Here is a 26,429-nt window from a genome sequence, read left to right as displayed (position 1 = left end):
AAAAACTGTTACTTTTGCTGTATTTTCACAATTGGTATGCTTCTCTGTGGAGTCTATAACCTTGTGAGACTGCCATTTGCAAAAAAAATATCTCAATCTCTCTCATGGTGTAAAATATCTTAAGTGCTCAGCTATGTGTGTGTTTCATTTAGTTTGCTCAACTAATTATGTAGAAATTTGAATTGGCCTATCTAGCCATTACATGCTCAATTTTTCTTATTGCTATTTTCACTGCATTATTTTTTATTAAAGTAAATGTACTTGACATTTAGGGTAAATTTTTTGGGTATCATAACAAGAAACTAGTTTCTCTAATTCCTCAACTTCAGGATATTATATGCATTTGAACTTTCTCAATAAATTTTCTTGATTGTTATTTTATTAGGTTAAATGGTCTCTTAAGTCAGTGGGAGCCAGTTCTCAGTATAATTTCTATCTACCAGTGAACATTCATATTTTTCTTTTGCTAGCTATTTTTAATGAAGGGATAGTCCCTGTTATTGAATTTAATAGTACATTAAGTTACAAGAAAGTGACTTTTCACAAAAGAGTTATTATGAACAGCAACATTGTGTGAAGAATGGGAAGGAGAGGAAAAGAAAGATGCTCGATGAAGTACAAAAGTGAACAGCCTTTTGGACAAATTCCACCATTATAATACTGGGCTCGTGGTAAATAATTCAGATTGTTTTTAGTTATAATTCATGTCTAAAGTTCAATATATTTATCTGGAAAACAAAATAACAAATTAAAGGAAAACTCTTATAGCCATAATAAGTTAGCACTACTCATCCCACAAAGAGAAGGAAATTTGTTGTGATGGTTTGTGGGTTGTCCCTGGTGTGGAATTTATTCCCAAACACAGTCAAGGATATTGTGTGTGTTCATAAATCCAGGTATCCTTAATGGAGTCCCTTGAACCCTGTGAAAGATCGCATTTGGATTTGAGTGTTTTTGTCTGTAGTTGGTCACTGGTGAGGAAGTAACTTACCAGCAAACTACTGCAGAACAGCATGCTGGTTGAGAGGTTGTGGTTGGTCACTTGTGGAATGTTTTCTTTTCCCACTAGCCATCACAACGCTCTCCCTACGCTACATCATACGCTCTCCCTAGCTTTTCCCACAAACCTCATTCTTTGCTTAGACTTTCCTCATTTTATTGTACTCTATCTTCACTGTCATTTAATTTGAGTATTTGAAGGAGTATTCTTAATTTATATATGTATATGTATGTATGTATGGGTGTGTATGTGCGTACTTATGTATGTATTTATGCATGTGTATGAATGCATGTATGTATGTTTTATGTGTGTATATGTATGTGTGTGTGGATATGTATGTATATGTGTATGTATGTGTATGCATATAGGTATATATGTGTGTGTATGTGTATGTATGTGTATGTGTGTGTCTATATATACGTATATACTTTTTTCTTTTCGATGTGCAAATTTCGATTAATGAATTTATGTCTATCTCTATGTGTTTATGTTTAGATTTGAATGTAACTGTAAGTTTAAATGGGTAATATAATATGTATATGACGATGGGTTAAATGGAAGAAGGGACCATTTGGTCTCAATTTCGCCCAAATAAAGACCACTATGTATCTATCTATCACAACAAATGTAATTTTCTTTGTGAGTCGAATGGTGCTAACTTATTACAGCTATAGGAGTTTTCCTTTAATTTGTTATTTTACGAGGCTATAGAGCTCAAGTTTCCTAGTTTTTGGGAGACAAAAGTTCAAAGTTAGAATCATTACATTGTTTGCAGTCTTTTTTTGGAAGCATGAATGATGTAATGTTTTACTACCAGACAATCAAATTTTATATGTGTAATTTGATTTACTCATTCATAATCAGTGTTAAAATTTATTTACTCTAATAATCTCTTGTGAAATATGCAATGAACAGTACACCATGCATCATCTTCCTTTTCATTTTTCATCATAAATTTTGAGGAATTAAAATTTTATGAAGTGTAAATAGGGATAAGATTACATTAGGAATGTAAGATGGCATAAAAATGGTGTCAATGATCTGGGAACCTAAAACAGGTTACATAATGAATTTAGAAGTTTCAGGTGTGGTTAGGTGAAATTCTGGTACTCTAAAAATCATTCACCTTGAGCGAAACTGTGTGCCCAGAGACATTCCCGGAGATCTTACCCATGCCCTCCAGTTAGTCCAATGCTCTAGCCCTAGACTATCACATTCCTCACTATGTATATGTATTCTAACTCATTGTGTAAATATCTTTATGACTGTAGATGTCTTGAATAAGATTGATTTTTTTATTTTGACAGGAAAGTATTGAAGAACCAAGTGCCAAAGTAAATGTTCTACTGCAGGCATATATATCTCAGCTGAAGCTGGAAGGTTTCGCTTTAATGTCTGATATGGTATTCGTGACACAGTCTGCTGCTCGTTTGATGAGGGCCATCTTTGAAATAGGTAGGAGATTACTTCTGGGATAATAAGCACATGTTATGTGAATTATATGCTATTACAGCAGCATCAGGTTGTGACTTAGAGAAAGATTGTGGTACAGTATGGAAATCTCTGGTTCCTTGTTTTGATTCAAGAAAATTTTTCCAGAGTGTGGGAATATTCTCTCTTGAAAAACTTGCCAAATTTGTAATTTTACAGTTTGTCTAGAAATAATGTGTTAAATTGCATTTGTTCTCATTTATTTGATGATTACATATAGAATAAGCTCCTTTAAACATGGCTTGCCATTGAGTATTCAATTATTTCTCATTTATAAGGCAACCTTGCTCCCAGCAATTGTACAAAAATATGGGCTTTTCAATGTTAAACAAGGGTTTTCCCTTTAATTAGCTATTTTCTTCCTTTATCAGTTTTATACAGGGGTTGGGCTCAGCTGGCTGACAAGGCACTGTCTCTTTGCAAAATGGTTGATCGTCGTATGTGGCAATCTATGTCACCTTTGAGGCAGTTTAGGAAAATGCCAGAGGAAATTGTGAAGAAAATTGAGAAGAAAAATTTCCCTTGGGAAAGGTATGTGATGGAATGAAATTTTTATAAGCTAAAAATGGCTGCTTAGGTTTTAATTGACTTTAAGATAAATGGAATTGCTTTGAAACATGATGAACCCAAATTAGATTAGTTTCAAATTTACATAATTTTATGACCCAGACAGCTCTCCATATAAATAAATGCAATTCTAATCTTAAATTTGTGTTCTTTAGATCTGATATATATGTTCTCTCTTTGCTCATGGAGACAACAAACTAATTTTTATCGTATTTTGCCCCTGGTTCATTCATAACTAATTTTTTATGTTCATACTGTCTGTGTTCGTTTAAATTATTTTATCTATTAATTGATTATTAAAGTGTATACTATTCAGTTTTTAAAATGATAGACTAGTTATCTCTGGTAATCTAAAATGCAGGAAATGCTATGGTTTTGTTTTTCCTTTGAGGTCTCTTTTTTTAGCCGCAAGAAATAAGACCACAATCATTTATTGACCATAATTACTTGCTTTTTTATTTTAATATTGATTGGCATTGCTTTAAAAGTTCTAAAGAAAAGAAAACCATTAAAAGTCAAGCAAAAATGGGACATTTGAAAGAAGTATATATAAATATAGTATATGTAGTATACAGTAGTCTTATGGTATAAAAGGAAACCACTCTCTATGGGAAGTCTGACTTCAATTTTTTTATTACTATTATTTTCTGTTTAGATTTATTGCCAGTGATAATATGTATAATTTTATTTTGTTTTTATTTCTTTAATTATAATCCTCCAAAATATTCCATTAATAGAATCTAAAAATACTCGTAAATATTTTCCTCCCACCATCAATTTTACGTAAACCTCAAATGAACATTGTTTACTTGTTTACTAAAAATAATGTTAATTGGAGATTTAATTGTAATTAGAAGCATTGGTTTGTAGTAAAATTAGGATTAATAAATTGTTTGTGGAAAATATTTATATTTAACTTTGGTAGTTGGACAATTTTATATAATTTTAAATTATTAATTTGAACTAATTAAATCTTTATCAAATCTTAATCTCATCGCAATCACATATTAATTCAGAGGTTTAAATGGGTTTGAGGCATATTTCTGTGTTATATATATGTACTTTTCATCATTTTGTATTATAAGAATGTAGTTGACTATCTTAGGCATTAGATCAGAATGTATTCATGTGTAATTTTTATGGTTCGCTTCAGTTCGTCTTTTTTTTCCTCTCAATTATTATTTTTTTCATTCTTATGCACCACCTGAGTACGAAAACTGCTCAATGCTAATATTACTTGATTTTGTAATGAAATTTTTAATTTGGTGCTAGGAACTCATTAGGCACAGGTTTAGATTCTCCTGTACTGTTTAAATTATATTTTTTTAGATATTTAAAAATTATTTTTTTAAAATCTTAAAATGATTTTTCTCTAAGATGTGTTCCAATGTTCTCTGCTGTCATGTTGCTTGGATGAGTATGTTGCATTGTAAATCCTAGCTTAAAACTTTTCAATTGCAATTTTTGTATATTTTATTCAGGCTCTATGACCTAGGCCCCAGTGAAATTGGAGAGTTAATAAGAGTGCCCAAGTTGGGTAAGACAATCCATAAGTATGTGCATCAGTTTCCTAAGTTGGAGTTGTCGACTCACATTCAACCAATTACCAGGTTGGTATTTATAGATGATAATGAATCAAATTTTACCTTTGAGTATTGTACAGTGGCGTCTTGCTTAATGAGCACCTTGTACAGTGAGTTATTTGCATAAGGAGTAAAAATATTTGACTAAAATTGGCGTACTTAATAAAGAAATGTTTCACATGATGAGTGACAAAGGGAGGGGAACTCCTAGAATATTTATGCGTCTGATGATTCAGTTTGTGTTAAGCTCTTGTTCCGCTAGCATCTTTGTGTCGCCAGTTGTCACGCATCTTTTCAAACTTATTTTCAGGCATATTTTTCATGATTTTTTGTGAAAATTTAAGTAATATTTTTTTCGTAGTAATAAAAATGTCCTAAAGAAAAAAACCACAAGAAGACAGCCATAAGTTATTCAAAATTCCGCTTGCTGATAAATGGTTGTAAATGGGATGGGGATTCACTTGTTTTGTTAAAGAGATTTGTGTTTTGAAGTCTAGTTTTATGTATTATCTTTTGCAATTATTTGGGACTTTGTGCCACCTGACAATGTCTATCAGCACATGTGTATTTTTAATAATAATAATAAAAAAAAATGACTGTAGAAATGAAAACTAAAATCATTGAAAAGTGAGAATTGTGTGTGAGCATGGCTGATTAAGCACACACACATAATCGGAGATAGATGTTTCAAAGTGAGCGGCAAGAATATTTATGTAATGGCTATGTATTCCTAACGATGTTGAAATGCTTCTCATATGGATAAACGAATAGCAATTGTAAGGCAATGTTATCAACGAGAGCATTATTTGTGAGAAGACCCAAGTGATTTTCGCTGCCTTTGTTAAGAACTGGTATAATCAATGGCCAAAAAAGCAGTATTCAAGGGAAACAGAGAGTAGCTCAAAAAGTTTAAGAAAATAATTGGCATTTAGAGGCATGGTGAAGCCGCAAACTCAAGCTCAAAGGCATCAGGGAACTTCATCAATGGCTTCAATAATTTCTACTGATTACTAATTATTTCGATTAATCTACTAAACAAATTCGCATTCCATGTTGATAAATAGGCAACAGAAGAGAAAATAATGATTATTCATTCACTGCTGTATCATAATTTAGTTAATGATAATGCTCTTTCATGTTTTCACAAAATTTATAAGCATCACTGGGAACAAATTTACCTGGACAGTTTTATAAAAAAAAGTATTAGAAATATCATAAATAATTAACTGAGTATTTCATTTCTTTTTGTTTTCTTCAAATCAAATTTGCATTCCGTGTTGGTTCATTCGGCAAAAGAAGATAAAATGAAGATGATTCACTATCTTAAATAATGTGCATAAAATTTTCTGTGATTAAACCTTGTGCATAATTTAGTTTTTCATCATGGAATGCATTATTGTATTTGATATTGATTTATTTGGGAAAATTCATTTCACGTAACGAGTTGTTCACTCTATGAGAAAGATTCCAGAATGAATTATGCTCATTGCCCAAGGTTCCACTGTATTTATTTAAGATCTACATGGCTTTTTATGGGGAAACATTAATTTTTATGAAGTTCATGTTCATATTTATTTGTTAGATTAGTGCTAAGTATTTAGTGGTTATTTGATTATTATTATGAATTATTTTATCCCTTTTAATGCTCATCATCACCTGAAAAGTAATGTTTTGTGATTTTTCAGCATAATATTTTAGTCCCTTGAATTATACTTGAAGTTATCAGGAAAATCTCATTATGATATGTGGCATTTTGATTTATGTCATATTTTATTTGGTATGGATTTTAAATGTAAATTTTGAACTCTTTTGTTGTGTGGTTGTATTTCAGTACATGTAAGGGTGGATGTTAATTGCGATTAATATTTGAACTGTGCACCATGATCTTCTGGCCCTTCTCATTCTTATTTTCTTTGCTTTAGATTAACACTTAGGTTTTTTTTTTACTTTTTCGTTTTTAAGGTAGTTGTAAAAAGAGTTGGCCTGTCTTTAAGCATAGCATATAAGCATATCATAAAAGTCTTTAAGCATATCATAAAAGCATTTGAGTACCATTTTAAGATTTACAGCATTAATTGTAAAAGCTTGTTAAAATGAAAATGATGGAAGTTAAAAAATTGGAACTCATCAACAGTGATATAGGAAAGAATGAGTATTTGTTAAAATATTTAAAAACAATACTTTTTCCATTTTTTCACTTAGTAATTTACAATTTTTTCTTAATGTTTTTCATTAATTAAAAGTTGAATGGAATATTTTTGTGCACAAGAAAAAATTGATATTGCAAAGAGTATGGGATCATGCCTACACAAGCACATTTGCAACTGGGTCATAAAGGTACCATATGGTCCTGATATGCATGTCTTTGTTTATTATTCTTTGTTGTTTGCTTGACCATGTAACTGGGTGTGAGAGAAGGTGTATTAAGCATAAGTGAGAAAATCATAATTCTTTTCATTTCGAGCTAATGACTTCCAAAATCATTTGATAAAAAGTAATCCTGTGAAACAGTCCTTTTATGCTAAAATGTCAATCTATGAAGTCAATCATTTTGTTGCATCAGTATATTATACAGTATAACTCTTCCACTTTATTACCAGCAGACAACCACAAAATATCTTTCATAAGGTCCTGCTCTGACTGATGCATGATCTTTGCCTGTCTGTTCTTTTTTTGTTCCATCGCCCCTATGCATTTGAGGCACTTAGTGCACCCTATGCATTAGCGTCTCTTGGCTATCCATTGCCATCAACATCTTCCCCTTGACCCTCATCCATTGCTGTGGAAACAAAATCTTTCATCTTGTTGAATACTTTATGTATTTAAGAGGGTACAGACAGATGCTTACAACATCATAACTCACGTTTGGTGTACATATATGAGTATATTGTACATTTCATGTGTTGATGTTACTGTATTGAACCCTGCTAAAGAATGAATTGCTCTTGCTTTCCTTTTTCATTAAAAATACCAGATCACTTGGGGGAGCACTATGATGTCCTCAAATAAGCAGCTGCTTTTCAAATTTTCACTTCTCTATGGCTTAAGTTTGTGGAATTCCATATTTGTCAATAAACGATATGTGAACTTGGTGACATTTTGGGCAATTAGAAATTTCACCCTTCATTAATAAAATTTATAAACATATGTCATTTCCTTGTTCATTGTAGGTCAACTCTACGTGTTGAACTAACAATCACCCCAGATTTTCAGTGGGACGAAAAGCTTCATGGAGCATCTGAAGCTTTTTGGGTTCTTGTTGAGGATGTTGACTCAGAGGTCATCCTGCATCATGAGTATTTCCTTCTCAAATCTAAGTTTGCTCGAGATGAACATCTTGTCAAATTTTTTGTTCCTGTATTTGAGCCATTGCCACCCCAATATTTCCTCAGGTATGTATCTGATTATTTCAAAACAACATTATTCATAATCAATGCTTATATTTTTCTTTTTATTGTACTTTCTACTACCTTTCAGGATTGTATCTGACCGGTGGATTGGAGCTGAAACTCAACTGCCTGTTTCATTTAGGCACTTAATTTTGCCTGAAAAAAATCTTCCACCAACAGAACTTCTTGATCTTCAACCTTTGCCCGTAAATTGCACAATATAGTTTATCCTGTATTAATAAACATAAAAATTTGTATTTTCCTAATATTAATCAATGTCCAATTATAATATACTCTCATTGAAAACAGTGTTGTAAAGTTTTGTCAGTGTTAACATTCATTAATTTTTTCAGGTAACTGCTTTGAGGAATAATGCTTTTGAAGCTCTGTATGATGATAAATTTCCTCAGTTCAATCCAATTCAGACACAGGTGTTTAATGCTGTCTATAACAGTGATGACAATATATTTATTGGTGCCCCAACGGGATCAGGTAAATATTAATATCTGAAATTCATCCATGATTTGATTCCTCACAAAATTTGATTTATAGTTTTAGTTAGATTAAAATACAAAGAAAGTGATATTTTACATAATAAATGCATAAAAACTATAGACGGAGTCAGATTCAGTTTTTTGATCACGGTTTCAAAAATGACACAATTAAACAGTGGATCCTTGATACAATGAGAACTCTGTCCTTTTGAGTTCTTGTTACTAATCATGCTGATTTTTATTATTGCTCATCAGCTAAGTCCTATGACTTTTCAGGATAGTATAGTCCATCCCTGAGGGTATTTTGTCATCGGTACAAGGATATCAAATGGGAAACTATTAATAGTTAATTAAATAATTTTATGGTTTTGTAGGATTTTCATAGCATTCGTTGCCATATTGTAAAATACTTATTAAAATTCATAGTGGTTGATGTCAGTGGCTGCACTATATATTGAACATGGTGCATCATTGGCTACAGGTTATGCATAATGTTTTGTAATGGCCTAAGAATCAAATCTATTAATATGAAGACTTTAAAATGCTTACATTTTTCATTTGGAAGTACACATTTAAACATTTCTTTAGCACCTTAAGGAACTTACGTAGCTTTTGAGTATGTGAACATCTATTATCACTCTGAAGATGTTTTTTGGCTGGAAAACTCTTTGTGAGGCCAATGAAATGATTAAGGTATTGGATGTACTGATTGTATTGAGCAAAATGAAAATATTACAGGCAAGACAACTATTGCTGAGTTTGCTGTGCTCAGGCTCCTTTCCCAGAATCCTGACGGGCGCTGTGTATATTTGGTTCCAAGAGAGGCTCCTGCTGAGCTAGTCTTTGCAGATTGGCATCAGAAGTTTGGGATAGCCCTGGGGAAGAAGGTTGTTCTCCTTACTGGAGAAACTGGGACCGACCTGAAGGTGTGCATTTGAATATATATTTGTTTTGATGTTATTGTGGTAGTTTATAGTCCTCCTGTTGTCATGTTTTGTGTTCCTAATGTTTTTCTGGAGTATGTGCTGAATAAATCTGAATTGGACCTCATTGTATGGCCAAAGGGGAATAAGATTAAATAGGGGCATTGTAAATGACAATCAATTGAGAAGGGAGTTATGAATGAGTACCCATAATGCATAACCAGATCTTTCCTGATGAAGTTGGTGTTGCCATAGAAACAGAATTTTTACCTCATTTTTGTGTTCCTTCTTATATTTTTGATCCTTTTCGTCACTCGTGCATCCCCCCTTCCTCCCTATATTACCATCTTTCTCTCTATCACATCTCTCTAATGGTGACTACCCATTATTTTGTGTTACTTAGAAATAAGTCAAAGTGGTTTCAACATCAAGCTGTGTCTCTACAGACTTAAGTCCAGAGAGTTCCTGCATTGAATTCCTCTTCAACCTCTACTTTTCGCTTATGCAACTCACTTCTGTCTTTCCCTGGGTACCTCACAGTTAATGTCTGTTGACAAAATCTGTATACATTCTCAATTTGCATTTACAACAGTACTGGGTAATGACTGACATTAGAAATCTATGGGTATGGTCTCCATTTGTCTATTGTGATTGAAAAAATAAATTTTTAAACATTGTTAGTATTAATTATTGTCACCTTTAATTTTCGCATACATCTCTTGTTTTTACTTTTTTTTTAGCTCTTAGCCAAAGGGCAAATTATAATAACAACGGCTGAGAAGTGGGATGTGTTGTCAAGGCGTTGGAAGCAGAGGAAAAATGTCCAGAATGTGCAGCTATTCATAGTAGATGAGCTCCAGGTACGGAAAAAATTTGAAAAATGTGCTAATTTCAAAGGAGTGTTAAAGTAACTCATTAAAACCTACTCTATACATTTAAAGCTAGTGTGTAACATCACATAACGTGCATGGTTAAAGAGGAGAAAAGTTAGTCCTTTGAAGAATGTAAATATACCATCAGTTTGTACATGTTAAATTTATATTTTTAAACTATTGGTTAACAATACTACCTTCTTGAATTGAATTATTGTTTCATATAAAGTAAACTCTCAATTATTTATGTGCGTATTATTTGTTTTACGGATTATCCATGATACATTCTTCCTAGCACCTTGAAATTTTAATGAAATTACAATTGTAAAGATAATTAAAGGCATTTAGACTTTGATATGCATACAAAAAAATGCATGTTTGAAATGTCTCAGCTTTCTTAAAAGTTTTTTAATTCCACAAAATATAAATTTGTCAACAGTATTTCTTTTAATTTGGACATTTTTGTATTATCCCTACTTTCCCATTATCATGCATTCCTTAACCCTGAGAATTCTATGTTCTCCTTTAAGGCTAGCAAATATCATGTTTTGCTATGCAACAAATTAATCATTAGCTATCTACACTGCATTATTTTAATTGGTATCATATGGTAAATATAAATCCACATGTGCGATCCCTTTTTGAAGTTTGTCTTTTCCAGTCATTTGTTTTAGCTGGCCATGTGATTGTTTTAGCAGTCTGAGAAAAATATATTCTACTATACACACTATGATAGTTGTGTGTTCTTGTAAATCTGTAATTTTACCCATAAAAAATGGCTGGCAAACGAAAAAAATGTACTCTCCATTGCTAAAAAATCTCCAATCACTCGCATGGAATCAAATAGGAGAATTTATAAGTATATTTTTTTTATCACTACAATGTTTCCCTTATATTTCAGTCATCCATGTTTTTTGATTATTCATGCTTAATCGTGTATCCATTAGCATGGATAATCAAGAGTTTACTGCGAAATGAAAACATCTGATTTCTTTCTCATTCAGCTGATTGGAGGAGAGGAGGGTCCTGTCCTGGAGGTGGTATGCTCAAGAATGCGTTACATCTCATCTCAGTTGGAGCGACAAATCCGAATTGTGGCACTCTCGGCATCTTTGGCTGATGCTCGTGATGTGGCTCAGTGGCTAGGTTGTAGTGCCAATGCTGCATTTAATTTCCATCCCAGTGTCCGCCCACTTCCCTTGGAACTCCATGTTCAGGTAAGTCTTGAGTGTACATATTCCTTCTAAAGGAATAATTTGAAATGCCTATGGTAAATTATTTGTTATGAATGTGATTTTTCAAGTGTTTGGTTGAAAGTAAATAAAAATACTGTTGCTTAAAAACTAAAGGAAACCTCCAGTTTGATGGCAGTGATCTTTTAGAAATATTTTTGCCTTGTATGGTTTGATTATTGTCATTTTTATTTTTAAAGGGTTTTAACATCACTCACAATGGTTCCCGTCTGGTGGCAATGGCAAAGCCAGTTTACAATGCCATCCTTAAACATTCCCCTCGTAAGCCAGCTTTAGTATTTGTGCCGACTAGAAAACAGGCACGGCTCACAGCTATCGACTTACTGACATATGCAGCTGCTGATGGCCAACCAGGGCGATTTTTCAGGGCTGAAGAAGAGGATATTAAACCTTTCCTTGATAGAATGTCAGATAAGGTAAGTTTAAACATTACAAACCTGCCCTTCATGTGTTGTATTTCAGCATTTTTATATTAGATTTGGGTAGATAAAACTTAACCTAGTTAGTCAAGATACTGTATAACAGATAGATGCCATATATTAATGTTTGCATTAGAGATGGGGAGTATAACATTGGTTTCATTCCAATATTAAATCGATGTTGGATATTTAATCATTGGAATAGTTAATAATTTATTGCATTCAGTATTTTTATTCTAATTTGTTTATGAAAGCTATGCATCAATTCAATTAACCAAATTTCAATTTTCAACTTCCAACTTATAATTTTAGTGTATTGCTCATTATTTAAGAAAACAAGTGTTTTAAGGCATTTGGATTCTATTCATTTTCTTATTTAAAATTACCCTTGAGGGGAAGATCTGATTCACAAATTTGTTGATGTAGTTCACAGCTAAATCAACCCTAAAATATTTGTTTTATTGTGTATGTAGTTGCGATTTCAAACGTTGTTAACCTCTTTTTATTCTTTATTCATAAAATTTTTGACTTATAAATGTGCGAATTTTTAGACAAAAAATGTCAATTGAGGGTATCAGAAAATTTTGTCAACCATAAATACCTTACATGGGATGATATTCATGCACCACTGACTGAAGTGACTTAATGGGTGGATTCCTCTGTTTATGGGGACATTTCACACAGATAATTGTATTAGTTTTTATTTGTAATTGATACAAGCTGAATGTACTATTTCATCTTTAGTGCTGACCCATGTTGGTAATGACAAAGACAGTAATGTATGCCTTGAGTGCAAATATATGAAGTTTTCAGAATTTGTTTCATATTTTGTTTCAATGATATTGATAAAGTAAAGAAAAAGCTGCTAAGTTAGGTGTCTGTCACTGTTAATTCACATTGCATAAATGTCTTCAATTCCCTGGCATGAGACAAAAGTCAGCTGTGAAACTACCCTGAATTGTATGTAATTCAGCATAGCCTGAAACTTGCAGATCTTGCATTTGATAATCAGTGGCAAGGAGTGTAAGTAATCAGTGGCAAGGTTTATGCACTCCATGCATTCATGCGTACACATTTTATTTCCTTTTGTCTTGTATGTTCATTTCTGATTCATGTCCAACTTAAATCACAGAAAAAATTACTACCTTTTTGTCAAAGTGACATGCTAATAGTTGTTGGCCAATGTGTTATGTGGGAGTAAAATAATTTCCTGAGGTTCCAAATTATTTGATTAATTTTTATTGCTTGATTATCAATTTTTTTGACTGAAGAAATTGTGTGTGTTAATTGTCAAGTTGTCGTGATTTGTTATCACTTGAGTTATGGAATGAAAATAATAGGACTTTGGTCTGAATAATTGTAAATCCAAAATAGGGACTGTCCTGTAATAGGTTGAGAGATTTAAATGATATGTTACCTTCATATTTTCCTCATCCCTATAGACCTTACGTGAGGCCCTTGCACAAGGAGTGGCATATCTGCATGAGGGCCTTTCTGCCTCTGACCGACGTCTTGCCGAACAGCTTTTTGACTCTGGTGCTGTCCAGGTGGCTGTTGCGACTCGATCTCTCTGCTGGGGCCTATCTCTCAGCGCCCACTTAGTGGTTATAATGGATACTCAGTTCTACAATGGGAAGATTCATGCGTAAGTTGAAATTCATTTAAATTTTTGTTGAAATTTGTGTTGGAGGCATTTCCAAGAAAATTTTAAACAGTTTTTTGTCTTAGTTCATCACAGTTCCTTTTCTTGTGATCTCTTCATGTAATTATGAGTATCTGCGAATAAATGTTAATTAAATGCAATAGCCTGTAAACCTGAAAGTACCTTTGGGAGGGTAGTTCGACTTTATTGTGTTGAAGACAAAACTGAGAATAATTATAATTATGAATTCTGTAGAATCAGTTCCATCACCAGTGCATACCACCTTTTTCTTGACTCAACATGAATTCCTTTTCTTTTCCGGCCTATCATTAATTTTTTCCTAATTTTTAATTACATTGGAAGGGAAGATTCACAAAAGTTTTTTTTTGATCTGTGCTTCATGATTAGCCAATGCTTTAATTGATGTTTCTTTTGAATTCATTGGTGAGGCTGAATGTTAAACCCTTTAGAGCGTGTATAGTGTGGTATTCATTTACCTGGACATCAATTGACTTGCGGTTAATGGATTTTTTGCACCATGGTGGTGTTTTTCATTGAATTTTTGATCAATGTTTATCCCATATTAATAAAAAGTGATTTTTGTATACTTTTTCTGTCATCTCCTCTCTCTTTTTGTTATCAGTTAGCCTTATGTTTGACACTTGCAGATCTTTTTCATATTGATTAACTTTTATTATTTTTCAGAAATTTGATGGTACATTTATTGTTGCTTTTGTGATAAAATGAAAAAGTTATTAATATTTTCTCAAAAAGTTTTATTTCCCATCATTTGTAATAAGTAATGATAAAATCACTCATCACTATCAGCTTGAGACCATAAGTCCTATTTTTCTCTTCCCAAGTACAATGGTTATACGAGGTGTGTTCAGAAAGTAAGGTGACTGTATATTTTTACGAAAAAGTATTTATTTATTCTTCAATTTTCAAGTTGTCTACTTCAAAGTAATCCCCCCCTGATATAATACACTTGTGCCAACGCTTTTTCCAATCATCTTAGCAATTCTGATCAGCACTTTTGGTATAGCCTTGGGCTCTTCCAGCGATGCAGTCTTCATCCCCTCAATTGTTGCAAATCTCCATCCTTTCGTATGTCTCTTCAGTTTTGGGAACAGGATAAAGTTGCAGGGGGCCAAATCCGGTGAATATGGTGGCTGAGGCTTGATTGTGGTGTTCTTTTTGGCCGAAAAATCTCTTAAGAGCAACGATGAGTGAGCAGGTGCATTATCGTGATGCAAAAGCCATTAATTGTTTTTCCACAATTCCGGACGTTTTTTTCATATTGCTTCTCGCAAATGGTGCAAAACTTCAAGGTAGTACTCCTAATTGGCCGTACGACCTTCTGGCAAGAACTCTTGATACACTACCCCAGGGTATTCAAAGAAAAAACAGTGGGCTAAAACCTTGATATTGGGTCAAACTTGGCCTGCTTTTTTCGGTCTTGGTTCTCCTGGGTTCTTCCATTGGGATGATTGGGCTTTGGTTTTGATATCATAGCCATATGCCCATGATTCGTCCTCAAGGCTCTGTTCTTGGGCCTGTCTTGTTTATTTCTTATATAAATGACCTTGTTGATAGTTTTCAACGTATAAATGGTGCTACCCCCTTGTTATATGCTGATGACACCAACATTATTCTTGTATCGCCTACTTTTGATGAATTGATAGTTAAGTGTAAACAGGTTAGCCACACCTTACTCTCTTGGTGTCGTAATAATTTCCTAGATTTGAATATAGAGAAGTCTCACCTAATATATTTTGCAAATAAAAATAAAGCAAGCAAAGTACTTTCTATTGAAGTTGATGGGAAGGTGATCCCACAGGTACAAATTACCAAATTTTTGGGTTTCCACATCAATTCTCAAATTTCTTGGGATGAACACATAAGTACTTTAACCAGTAAGTTAAGCTCGGCCTGCTTTTTAATAAGGTCCATTAGATCCACAGTTTCAGTGGCTGTTCTCTGTGCACTATACTATGGTGAATTTTATTCTCACATAGCCTATAGTATCCTTTACTGGGGTTCATCATCTAAGGCCTTGGCTATTTTCAGGGTCCAAAAAAGAGCCATTCGGCTAATGAGTTTTGCAAAACACAATGCCCCTTGCCGTCCCCTGTTTAAAAAATTGGATGTATTGCCAGTGCCATGCATTTATATTTTTCATGTAGTACTACATACAAAAAGAAATCTATCTGAGTATGTGAAAAATTGTGATATCCACAAATATTCTACAAGGCAGAATGAGCAGCTGCACGTTTTATATGTGCGTACAAAAATTGCAGGTGCTGGCCCAAATTTTATGGGCCTTCAACTTTATAATAAACTCCCAGCTGAGATTAAGGCCCATAAAAGTGTGGCTGCATTTAAAGTCAATCTACTTAGGTTCTTAAAATTAAAAATGTTTTATTCAATTGCTGAATTTCTGGATAATGCCTGATATGTCTTGTATCCACAAATGTATTTTGTCGCTTTCCCCTGACGTGTCTTATATCAAGTGTAACATTTGTAGCTACTTGATCGCTGGACAAATAAAATGTATTATTATTATTATTATTCGTCACCAGTTATGATCCTTATGGGCAAATCAGGAGCAGCATAGACATCATTCAACTGCTCCTGAGCGATGCTCATGCAATGCTTCTTTTGGTCAAAATTAAGCAGTTTCTGAATTAACTTTGCTGAAACACGTCTCATGCCCAAAATATAAAAAAAAATTGCATGGCCCAAGCCATCCGATATGCCAACATCCTCAGCAACTTCTATAATAGTGATTTGATGATTTTTCAAAACAATGTTCTTCTCTGCTTCAACGTTTTCATCTGTTGTTGACCTGCTGGGGTGTCAAGAGAAAGGTTCGTCATTGGCATCTTCTCTGCCATCCTAGAAGAGCTTGTACCACTCTTAAACTTTTTTTTTACTCTGAACAGACTCACTGTATGCCAATGTCAACATTCCAAGTGTTTTGGTGCACTTACTTCCATTTTTTACACCATATTTTATGCAAATTCTTTGATCCATTTCTTTTATAAGCAGAAAATTGCTGAGCACACCAAAACATGTATAACATTTGTATCTGCCAATAACAAACTAAATATGCAACATTGTTGAAACTGTAATAAAATGTTTGGGACATGTGTGCCAACACAACAACACAAAATAATTGAATGTAGGTTGCCCACGAAATTTGAAAAGTCACCTTACTTTTTGAACACACCTCGTACCAAAAATGCAATGTTTTACCTGCCTATTAAAATAATGAAACTTAAGAATTCTGGTTTGCAAAAATTAATGGTAAATGTGGATGTAATGAAAAAAAGTGTTCTATTCAGGGGCGAGGTAATTTTCAGTGCCCTATAAAGGAGATAATTTTCAAGTTAAAGACCTTGAAAAACACAATTTAAATATAGTAATTTTCAGGTGGCATGTCATTAATCTCATGCCCTTAAAATGCTCCTGATTTCCCATTGTGCATTTTAATCTTTCTTACCCCTTGTTGTCACTTTGGATGGTACATAAATCCTCTCTTGTGTGATGTGATTTATTGCCAACCTCTAACTCAGGGTATATAGGAACACATATGAAGACCTTTTAGATTAACAATTGTAATTTTTATCCATTTAAATAATGGTTTAAATTTCAGGACACTATAATCTAAAGAATCCAGTAATTATTGCTACCTTAATTATAATTCTTTCTTTCTTTTCTTTAGTTATGAAGACTACCCAATCACTGATGTACTGCAGATGGTAGGCAGAGCAAATCGACCATTGGAAGATGATGATGCTAAATGTGTGCTCATGTGTCAAACGTCCAAAAAGGATTTCTTCAAGAAGTTTCTCAATGAATCTCTTCCAGTGGAGGTATGTAAAGAAATAAATCAGCTTTCTGTGTATACCTGACTGCCTGTTTAGAAGTTTTCCTCTAATTGTCCTGGATTCAAGCCCAGGTGATACCTCTTGAAACCTCCGGCCTTGTGCAACCTGTGTGCTTATTTTGGGTACCTAATCTTCCAATGGGAAACCGTTAATAGCATAGAAGAAGGAACTGGCCTATTTACCCTGATGTGTAAATTTTTACATGCCTTAGAACTTAGTTATAATGCAGGTGCTGGCCCAAATTTTATTGCTCTTCAACTTTATAATGAACTCCCAGCTGAGATTAAGGCCTAAAAAAGTATGGCTGCATTTAAAGTCAATCTACTTAGGCTCTTAAAATTAAAAATGTTTTTTTCAATTGCTGAATTTCTTGATAATGCCTTGTATGTGTCTTGTATCCATGTATGTATTTTGTTAATTTCCCCTGAAGTGTCTTATATCAAGTGTAACAGTTGTAACAACTTGTTCGCTTGACATATAAAATGTATCATTATTATTTCAATGCAACAATTTCAGAGTGTTAAAATCATTTGCCTTGACTGGGATTCGAACCCAGATCCCTCAATATCCCGTCGAGTGCTTTAGCCAGCTAAAGCACTCGACAAGGCGAATGATTTTTACACGCTGAAATTGTTGCATTGAAATGCACATTAGTGGATGACTTCGTTAAAGGTTACTGTTGCGGCATCTCCCGCAGTTTCTTTGGAATATATCATTATTACTATTATGTCTACCAAATTTGGCTTGATTATTCAGGTTGTTTTTGTTTCCATGCATGAACTCTTTGGCCTATGAATGAGAGTTTTGCAGGGTTTAATTTTAGTTTTAAAATTTAATTTGCTGTGAATTAATATCTTTCTAAGGCTAAATAAGTGTTTATTTTGAAGTAACTTTCAGGCGTACAGTATTGTTTCCAATGTAACTTTAGAGAACTGCTTCTTGATCACATAAAAGAAAATCACTTTGATATTCCACTCCATATTATTCTTAATTCCACACAATCTGGGCTTCATTGCAGTGTGATGTTATATTTTGCCCGAGTTTAAATAGTGGTGAGTTAGCGGAGGTGGTAGGGAAAGGGTGGGAAACTGCAAGGGGGAGTTTGGTAAAATGGAATGGGCAGGGAGAGCTGGTGGGCACTGGGTTGTGCTTGGTTCAATGTAGGATGCAGGGCATATTGCTGGTTGGAGGAACAGTGTTAATTTGGTTGGGAAAGGAGAGAGAGGTGGGAAGGAAGGAAGGTGTCGAATTTTTTGCCTAGGTATTGAGAGGTTAAAAATTGGGAGAAGGGGGGTAAGGTGATACATACATGGGCAACATTGAGCACTTAAGAATTATGGGATTTAACACATTGAATAATCTCAAACTGTTCTAAGATATCAAATTTTGATCTCGTCTTTCATGGACAAATTCACTCTGATAATTAAGTTCAAACAGTTGCTTTGCAAAAATGAAAGATGAATTTTTGTTTTCATGACAGTTCTTTGATTCACTCGTGAATTTTCTGCTTGTTTAATCCACACACCGCATTGCAGTTAACCTCATTTGAGCCAGTGAACAACATAGATTTAGAGTTTCTATTTTGTCTTTTGCTTGACTTGAAATAATATCTTAAACTGGTTTTCAATGACCAATGAAAATGGCAAAAATGTTTTGTAAATTGTTTCTTGTAAATGGCAGCTTTGAACTTGTCTTTTGTTAATATGTAGCCTTTTGTTCATTTTTTATTAAGCTTCATTCATTATTTCTTATCTAAATCATTATTTTCAGAGTCACCTTGATCATCGTCTTCATGATCACTTTAATGCAGAAATTGTAACCAAGACAATTGAAAATAAGCAAGATGCAGTGGACTACCTTACATGGACCTTCCTATATCGCCGCCTTACTCAGAATCCAAACTATTACAATTTACAAGGTGTAACACATCGGCATCTCTCTGACCACTTGTCAGAGCTTGTGGAGAACACGCTACATGACTTGGAACAGTCAAAGGTGAAATAACATTACTCATCAGTTTCTCTTTTAATGTGAATTAAGAACCCATGTATCAAGCTCTATAGTTAAATGAAAGAGGGGTTTTAATTCCATGAAAGTAATGTACATTAATGAAAAGCTAATAGAATTTACTTATGGTTATGAAAATGTCATTGGAGAAGGTTGTTCCTAAGGTATTTCTTCTTGCTTTGGTAAAAAACATGAATTTATGAACTCCTTAAGTGGAATTCAGTTGCTCCTGTAAGCATTATTTAAATTAATTTTGCATTTTATATCAATCATAAGTGTGTGGGGAACATATGTTTGGAATTTTGGAATTGTATTCTCTCATGTAGTCTTAAATTCTAATGAAAATTGGTTAGAAGATAGTTCTCAAAATTTTATTTTTGATGTACTCAAATTTGGGTTTTTATAATCAATAATTGAAACAAAAAGGGTATTAGAGCGTAAACATTTTGAAAAAATGTATCAAATAACCATTCATCTGCAATTTAGTGTGGTGTTAGCAATGTTTTCACAGAGAAAATATCATAATTCAGTTCACTTAAAGTTTTGACATATTCAATCTGCAAACTTTCTATAAATCACAATGACTAATTGAAATAAAGCATTTTAGCAATGGGAAAACCATTCCAATTTGGTTTAAAATTGGGGTATCTTTATTACAAAAGTGGGTCGTGGTAGTCCCAAGGGTAGAGTGTTGGACTACTGCCTGGAGTGCCCAGGTTCGATTCCCGGGCAAGCCTCTCTGGGTACCTGCAGCTCAACCCAAGCTATGTGATTTATCGTGTGCAGATCTTCCTGGAAAACCATTACCAGCACAGGGAAAGGAACTGGTCCCCTTACCCTGATGTGTAAATTTCACATGCTGTATAGGGCTTATTACTGGATGGACTACCATCTCCTACCAAATGGACCTTCAGATTGATAACTGTGTTTTTGGTTTTTATTACATATAAAGACACCCATCTAGTATACCTTTGAGATGGCTTCTGGATTTCCATTGTGTTCTGAACAGTAATATGTAATAATAAGATGTGTAAATTGAATGTCGATAATTTATCAGCAATAATTGGATCATATTTCTTTAATCAAGATGATATGACCTTATTTCAATGTTTCAAAAGGCTATGAATGATACTTTTACTCAAATGTTTCCTTTAATTTCAGTGTATAAGCATCGAGGACGATATGGATTGCTTGCCACTAAACTTGGGCATGATTGCTGCATACTATTACATAAATTATACAACCATTGGTAGGTTTAAACTAGTCATATTACTTGAAATTTTAATAGAATAAGATGATATGAAAGTTAAACCTTGCTCTTTATGAATTTTTCCAGAGTTATTCAGCTTATCCTTGAACAACAAAACTAAAATCCGAGGGTTACTGGAAATAATATCATCAGCAGCCGAGTATGAAGATGTACCTGTGCGACATGGAGAGGATGCAATTCTTAGAAGCTTGGCATCACGCCTGCCTAACAAACCTACCTCTAGTGGTCCAGGGGGTGCAGCCGCTGTCCGCTATAATGACCCTCATATTAAAACAAACCTACTTCTACAAGCACATTTGTCTCGTTTGCAGCTTGGGGCAGAGCTCCAGCAGGACACAGAAACTATCTTGGGAAAGGTAATGCTCATAAATTGTCCAATTGATATGTATGCTTTTCAGGGATGCTACTGTGATGGAAATACATGTTTGAGATTCGAAAAATTTTATCTTTTGAAAATAGTGAGGTTGGGGTGAATATTTGGGGTTTTGGTCAAATGCTATTGAATCCATGAATTCATAATTCAAATCAAATATTTGTACCCTCTACATCTTTATAGGGGATTTCAGGCATTGTTTATCATTGATAAATGAGCTAATATGCAAGATTCCATTAGCACTTCTTCTCTTTCTCTCTTGTTCCCCAATCTTTCGTACTTGGGAGGCAATCAAGCTTCTCAGCTTTCAATTATAAACTGGAAGGTTCATAATGAAATTTGAACTTTTAGGGCAGATGCTTATCTAAGCTGTGTGTTTATCTGAATAAACATTACGTGGGAAGGATTTTATTAGCTTCTACTTTTTGGGATACTTACATGTGTAGTGACTTCTCATTGCCTTCCTCATAACTTAATACATTTTTAAAGCATCATTATCTTATTCTGTTTGTATTTTCATGTATGCCTCTTATATTGTATTGTATTTGCAGGCAATTCGTTTGATCCAGGCGTGTGTGGATGTTCTAAGTTCAAATGGTTGGCTATCTCCAGCAGTAGCTGCTATGGAACTTGCACAGATGGTTACTCAGGCTATGTGGTCAAAGGATTCATATTTGAAGCAGTTACCTCACTTCACACCAGAAGTTATCAAGAGGTGTACTGAGAAGGTAATCTAAGAAAAATATCATGCTTTTAAGTGTTCCATATGTAGATTGGCTACATTGATTCCTTATTGAAAGAGCTTACAGCTCTTCAAATGTTTATATTGTCTTATTTTTAATCAGTGGTCTATTATTTAAAGTAGGTTATCTTTTTTTGAAATAACATTCTCCATGATTAATTTTTTAATCCAGGGTGTAGAGACTGTTTTTGATATAATGGAACTTGAAGATGAAGACAGGACCAAACTGCTTCAGTTAACGGAGGCACAAACTGGAGATGTTGCCAGATTTTGTAATCGCTACCCAAATATTGAACTCAGCTATGAAGTTCAAGAGAAAGACCGTATTCACACTGGGTCTACAGTCAATGTGGCTGTACAGTTAGAGCGTGAAGATGAGATTACTGGTCCAGTTGTTGCTCCCTTTTTCCCACAGGTATGATTTGAGTATTGCATTTGGTAAAAATTAAGAAATGAGCCAGTTTAAATTGTAAAAAAAAGTCTGAGTGTGATTCAATAAATGTGCAGCTTCATTGTTATCTGAAAATATCATGTTTTCCATTAAAAATCAAAAGTACTTTCACTTGTGGAGTGGCACCTTTCAAACTTCCCTTGCATTAAGTGTATGCTCAGGTGAATGAGAGCCCATAATTTTGTTGTTTTCTCTAAAATCATTAATATTATTATGCATTATGACATCTCAGACTTAGATAGGTGACATCAGTTTTGTATTAATAATTGATTATAATGGGATTGCTGTTCAAATTTTAATATCCAATTCAAAGATCTTCGGTTGTAAATCTTAGTGATAAGAATATTCCCATAATTGACTTTTCGAGGATGCTGAAATGATGCTAATATTATTTTCTGTTTATAGAAACGTGAGGAAGGTTGGTGGGTTGTCATCGGTGATCCAAAGACCAACTCACTCCTATCTATCAAGAGGTTGACCCTTCAGCAGAAGGCCAAGGTTAAGCTAGACTTTGTCGCTCCTGGGCCAGGTATGTATTACCCTAGGTTGTGCGTAATAAATATGAATGAATAACTGTTCATATTCATATATAGTGTTTTTTTGGGATTTTTAAATGTGGTAACCATTGGGAATTCCATTTTTGCCCGAGGCTCACTTTTTCTAATAGGGCAAATACCAAATTCAATCCCATTTGATTAAACTAATAAGAGATTATTTCAATAGTATTCCTTCATTTCACCCTTCAGAGCACCAAGAAAATTTAATAGACTTGAACAATGGAATATGTTACTGTCAGTTAATAATTACTCTGCTTATTATTGTTAATAAATATAGAAATGTTGAGGAGAAAGTAACGTTCCTATCACATTGAATTTTCAATTATTTAATTTTCTTTAATGGCTGGTGGGCAGTTTTTTAATGACTGGTGGGCATAATGGACAGTTTTGTCATTATGCTCAGTTCAATGGATTTTTTCCTGAAGTACATAAAGAGAATGTTTCGGAGAACTGGGATTTAAGTGTGAAACAGCCTCTTTAATAAATTAATGAAAAAGACTGGTTTTAGTTTACATAATTATAAAGCTATGCATGGTGGTAAATTAAAACCATTATCTTGTAGTGGTTGTCTGAAACAAGTGTGAAACTTGTTTTGAGCTGTTTTTTACCAGATGGGCTGTTGTACATATGCATTTTAATTCCTATTATATCAATAGTTAATAGGCAATTTTGTATTAATCCTGAAAGTTTGAAAATTTGATCTTTAATTTCACTATGCAAAGATAAAGATCACTCCCCCGAGAGTTAATTTTTCCATCCTTAAACACTTTTGAATGAATCAAGTATTAATTTTTCAGCATATTTAACTTTTAAGTGATTTTTGAACTTATAATTCTTTAAATTTTCCAGGACCACATACTTACACTCTGTACTTCATGAGTGATGCTTACCTTGGCTGTGATCAAGAATACAAATTTACAATTGATGTTGGTGACTTTGAATCTGGCGACAGTGATGAAAGTGGCAGTGAATCAGACTAATCTCAAAGAAAAGAGTCATTTCCAGGCATTTCTTAAAGGACATACACTGGAGTGACCAAAATTGTGATCAGTTTGTGTTTTATAGTACAATAATAATGTATTCATAGCAATCACTATCATAAACTATTTCATTCCTTAAGTTGTCTCTTCAGTGTTGTTTTATAAGCCTGTTTTACTATTTTTGTGTAAATATTGTCACTGATGTTCACTTACTGAAATAAAATTTATATTTGACATCCCTCTAGTGTTGAATTAACTACATTTCCATGGAATTTCATCACCTGAGGTGGGAGAAAAATGTTTTGAGAAAACTTTTCTTATCACCAATTTGTATTGCATGCACATAGTACGTTGAGATATTTAATATCTTTGTAACAATGAAATTTCAGGGCGCCTATTCATACCCTGTATTATTTCATGCAGAAATACCTGTTCGTTTTAAGAAATTAGGGTAATTAGAAGTTTTTCTGGAAAAATAAAATAAATCAATGTTATTAAATGGTCCTATTCAAACTTTTATTTAAAATTAAATGCAATGTAAAATTTTGCATTGTTGGAGGGTAAATAATCTAATGCAAGTATATAAACAAAATTATTCACTGTTCAGCCATACAACAATATTAATTGCATAACAGTTTCCGGTTTAACTTTGTGGAATTCCTTCATGATGAGGGTGAATAAGAAACTACACTACCACAATAAATATTTAATATTTCATGACCTTTGTTTTGGCGCTCATCATCAGGTAACATACATAAAATATTTTCAATTTATATAGTCTGGCTCGAAGAGGGGAGTAAGGGAGAGGAGAGGGGTAAGGTAGGGGAAATAAAGGAGAGGGGATAAGTTGAGTTGAGGAAAGCAGCCTATTAGTGGTCTAGGGGAGGGGAAGGCTATATATTCGAAGGCTTCTGGCTCAAATTTGCCGAAGTTTATGTTAATTATCATTAAATGAAGACCTTAATGTAACACTCCACCATTCTTAGAAATAGCAGCGGAAAAAAAACATTATGTTCTACATTTAATTTGGGGGGGTGTTTGTCTACAATGGTTTGACCTTTATTAAGGGACGGTCGATGATTCTCACTACCTTGATGGGGGTGGGGTCGGTGCGGAAGGATATTGGAGTCTTTTAAGATTAAGAGGGGGGAGCGGGAAAGGTTGGAGCATGGTAATCTAGAGGGTAGAATGATGAGATTACCCAAGGGTCTGGGTTACATTCCAGGTGATCCCTCTGGTCACCCACAGCTTCACCAAAACCATGAATTTTCAGTCTGATCTTCCTGAGGAATGACGAGGAAAGGAACTGGCCTCTCTACCATGGATATTTCACTTTAATATATTATTGAGCTTATTTTTAGGTGACCTCTATACCCTCAAATATCAAACCATCCTTCCAGTTGATTACTGTAGTTGTTTTGGTAATTAGAATATTTATATATTATAGGAGTGGTAATCTATATCAAATCAGACCTAAAAAATGCTTAAAAGTTTACCTATTCTCCCAGATTTGTATCAATGTATTACAATGTGTTCTTTTTATGACCATTTAACAAATTCTCATTATACCAACTTAGGGAGATCATTCAGCAAGTTATAAGTTGTCAAAATTTTCTGATTTTAGCCAGTTGTGGAAAATTGTATTTGGGTACAGTAGGTGCAACAAACCCCATCTCCTCACAAATTTGTCAGGATTAGGTGAATTTTTGGCTGTGCTTAGAAATGACCATATTTTATCAATTAAATAAAAGGCACTGAGATTCTACATCAAATTCCTGCTACTCCAGAGTTATTCCTGTTAAACAATGCACTATCTCAAGTTAATTGCTCACTTTTCCACAGAGCATGAGAAATGCAGTCTTGACATCATGCCAAGCAATATTCATAATGAGTAATTCAAGGTAAGTATTGTTTTTTATTGATATGCATGGAGTGATGAGCAAGGTACCATGATACACAAAGGGGATTCATTTTCTTTTGCTGTTGTATTTCATATATCTTTCTCTTCAGTCCATGAATTTGATAGTTAAAATTAAAATATTTACTATTTATTTTCCTCATATCAAGTTAGTTAATTTTTATGGGAGAGGACCGACAGATAAGGTCATTTGTGCCATTAGGGATGGATGGGAAAGGAAGGGTGGAGAGAAACCCAGTTTTGGCATTTGCCTACTCTTAACAAAAGCCACCAAGGGGTCCGCAGCTTAACGTCCCACCCGACGGACGTTGTACTAACTCAAATTGCTTCCACAAAGCACCTCAAGTAGGGATCAGGATACCACTGAAAAATATTTGTTGTCTCCAGGTTTTGAACCCAAGCCCTCTTGGTGGGAAGCCTGTGCGTTGGCCACCACATCATCCCGATCCCCTCCTCATGTCAATCGTGTCCTATTGGAGAAAATGTGGGTTAAAATGTATGAGGAAATTAATCTACATAATTTTAGAAAATATATAATGGTGAGAAACAAAGCATAAGTAGACATAGGTTTTAGATGATGGATTTGGAAAGTTTATTTTACACCA

The 26,429-nt window shown here is 33.8% G+C and overlaps 1 protein-coding gene across 1 annotated transcript in view; it reads left to right on the top strand.

Annotated features, from left to right (window-relative positions):
• Brr2 (U5 small nuclear ribonucleoprotein l(3)72Ab) overlaps positions 1 to 24,142 on the top strand; it is a 45,791-nt gene extending 21,649 nt beyond the window's left edge. Inside the window, exons 19-37 of the mRNA XM_071592857.1 lie at positions 2,308 to 2,455; positions 2,863 to 3,022; positions 4,540 to 4,668; positions 7,812 to 8,033; positions 8,119 to 8,236; positions 8,384 to 8,522; positions 9,263 to 9,450; positions 10,188 to 10,307; positions 11,324 to 11,536; positions 11,752 to 11,988; positions 13,434 to 13,636; positions 17,361 to 17,511; positions 19,297 to 19,521; positions 20,695 to 20,782; positions 20,870 to 21,159; positions 21,728 to 21,904; positions 22,091 to 22,333; positions 22,775 to 22,898; positions 23,776 to 24,142. Coding sequence (XP_071448958.1) covers positions 2,308 to 2,455; positions 2,863 to 3,022; positions 4,540 to 4,668; positions 7,812 to 8,033; positions 8,119 to 8,236; positions 8,384 to 8,522; positions 9,263 to 9,450; positions 10,188 to 10,307; positions 11,324 to 11,536; positions 11,752 to 11,988; positions 13,434 to 13,636; positions 17,361 to 17,511; positions 19,297 to 19,521; positions 20,695 to 20,782; positions 20,870 to 21,159; positions 21,728 to 21,904; positions 22,091 to 22,333; positions 22,775 to 22,898; positions 23,776 to 23,906 — 3,306 coding nt within the window. The 3' untranslated portion in view covers positions 23,907 to 24,142. The remainder of the gene's footprint in view (positions 1 to 2,307; positions 2,456 to 2,862; positions 3,023 to 4,539; positions 4,669 to 7,811; positions 8,034 to 8,118; positions 8,237 to 8,383; positions 8,523 to 9,262; positions 9,451 to 10,187; positions 10,308 to 11,323; positions 11,537 to 11,751; positions 11,989 to 13,433; positions 13,637 to 17,360; positions 17,512 to 19,296; positions 19,522 to 20,694; positions 20,783 to 20,869; positions 21,160 to 21,727; positions 21,905 to 22,090; positions 22,334 to 22,774; positions 22,899 to 23,775) is intronic.
• The last annotated feature ends 2,287 nt before the right edge of the window (positions 24,143 to 26,429 follow it).

Source organism: Hetaerina americana, unplaced genomic scaffold, assembly GCF_022747635.1.
Source record: "Hetaerina americana unplaced genomic scaffold, ioHetAmer1.1.p SCAF_5, whole genome shotgun sequence".
NCBI lineage: Eukaryota > Metazoa > Arthropoda > Insecta > Odonata > Calopterygidae > Hetaerina > Hetaerina americana.
Note: the sequence above shows the minus strand (reverse complement) of the source record. Positions and strands in the feature narration are given on the sequence as shown.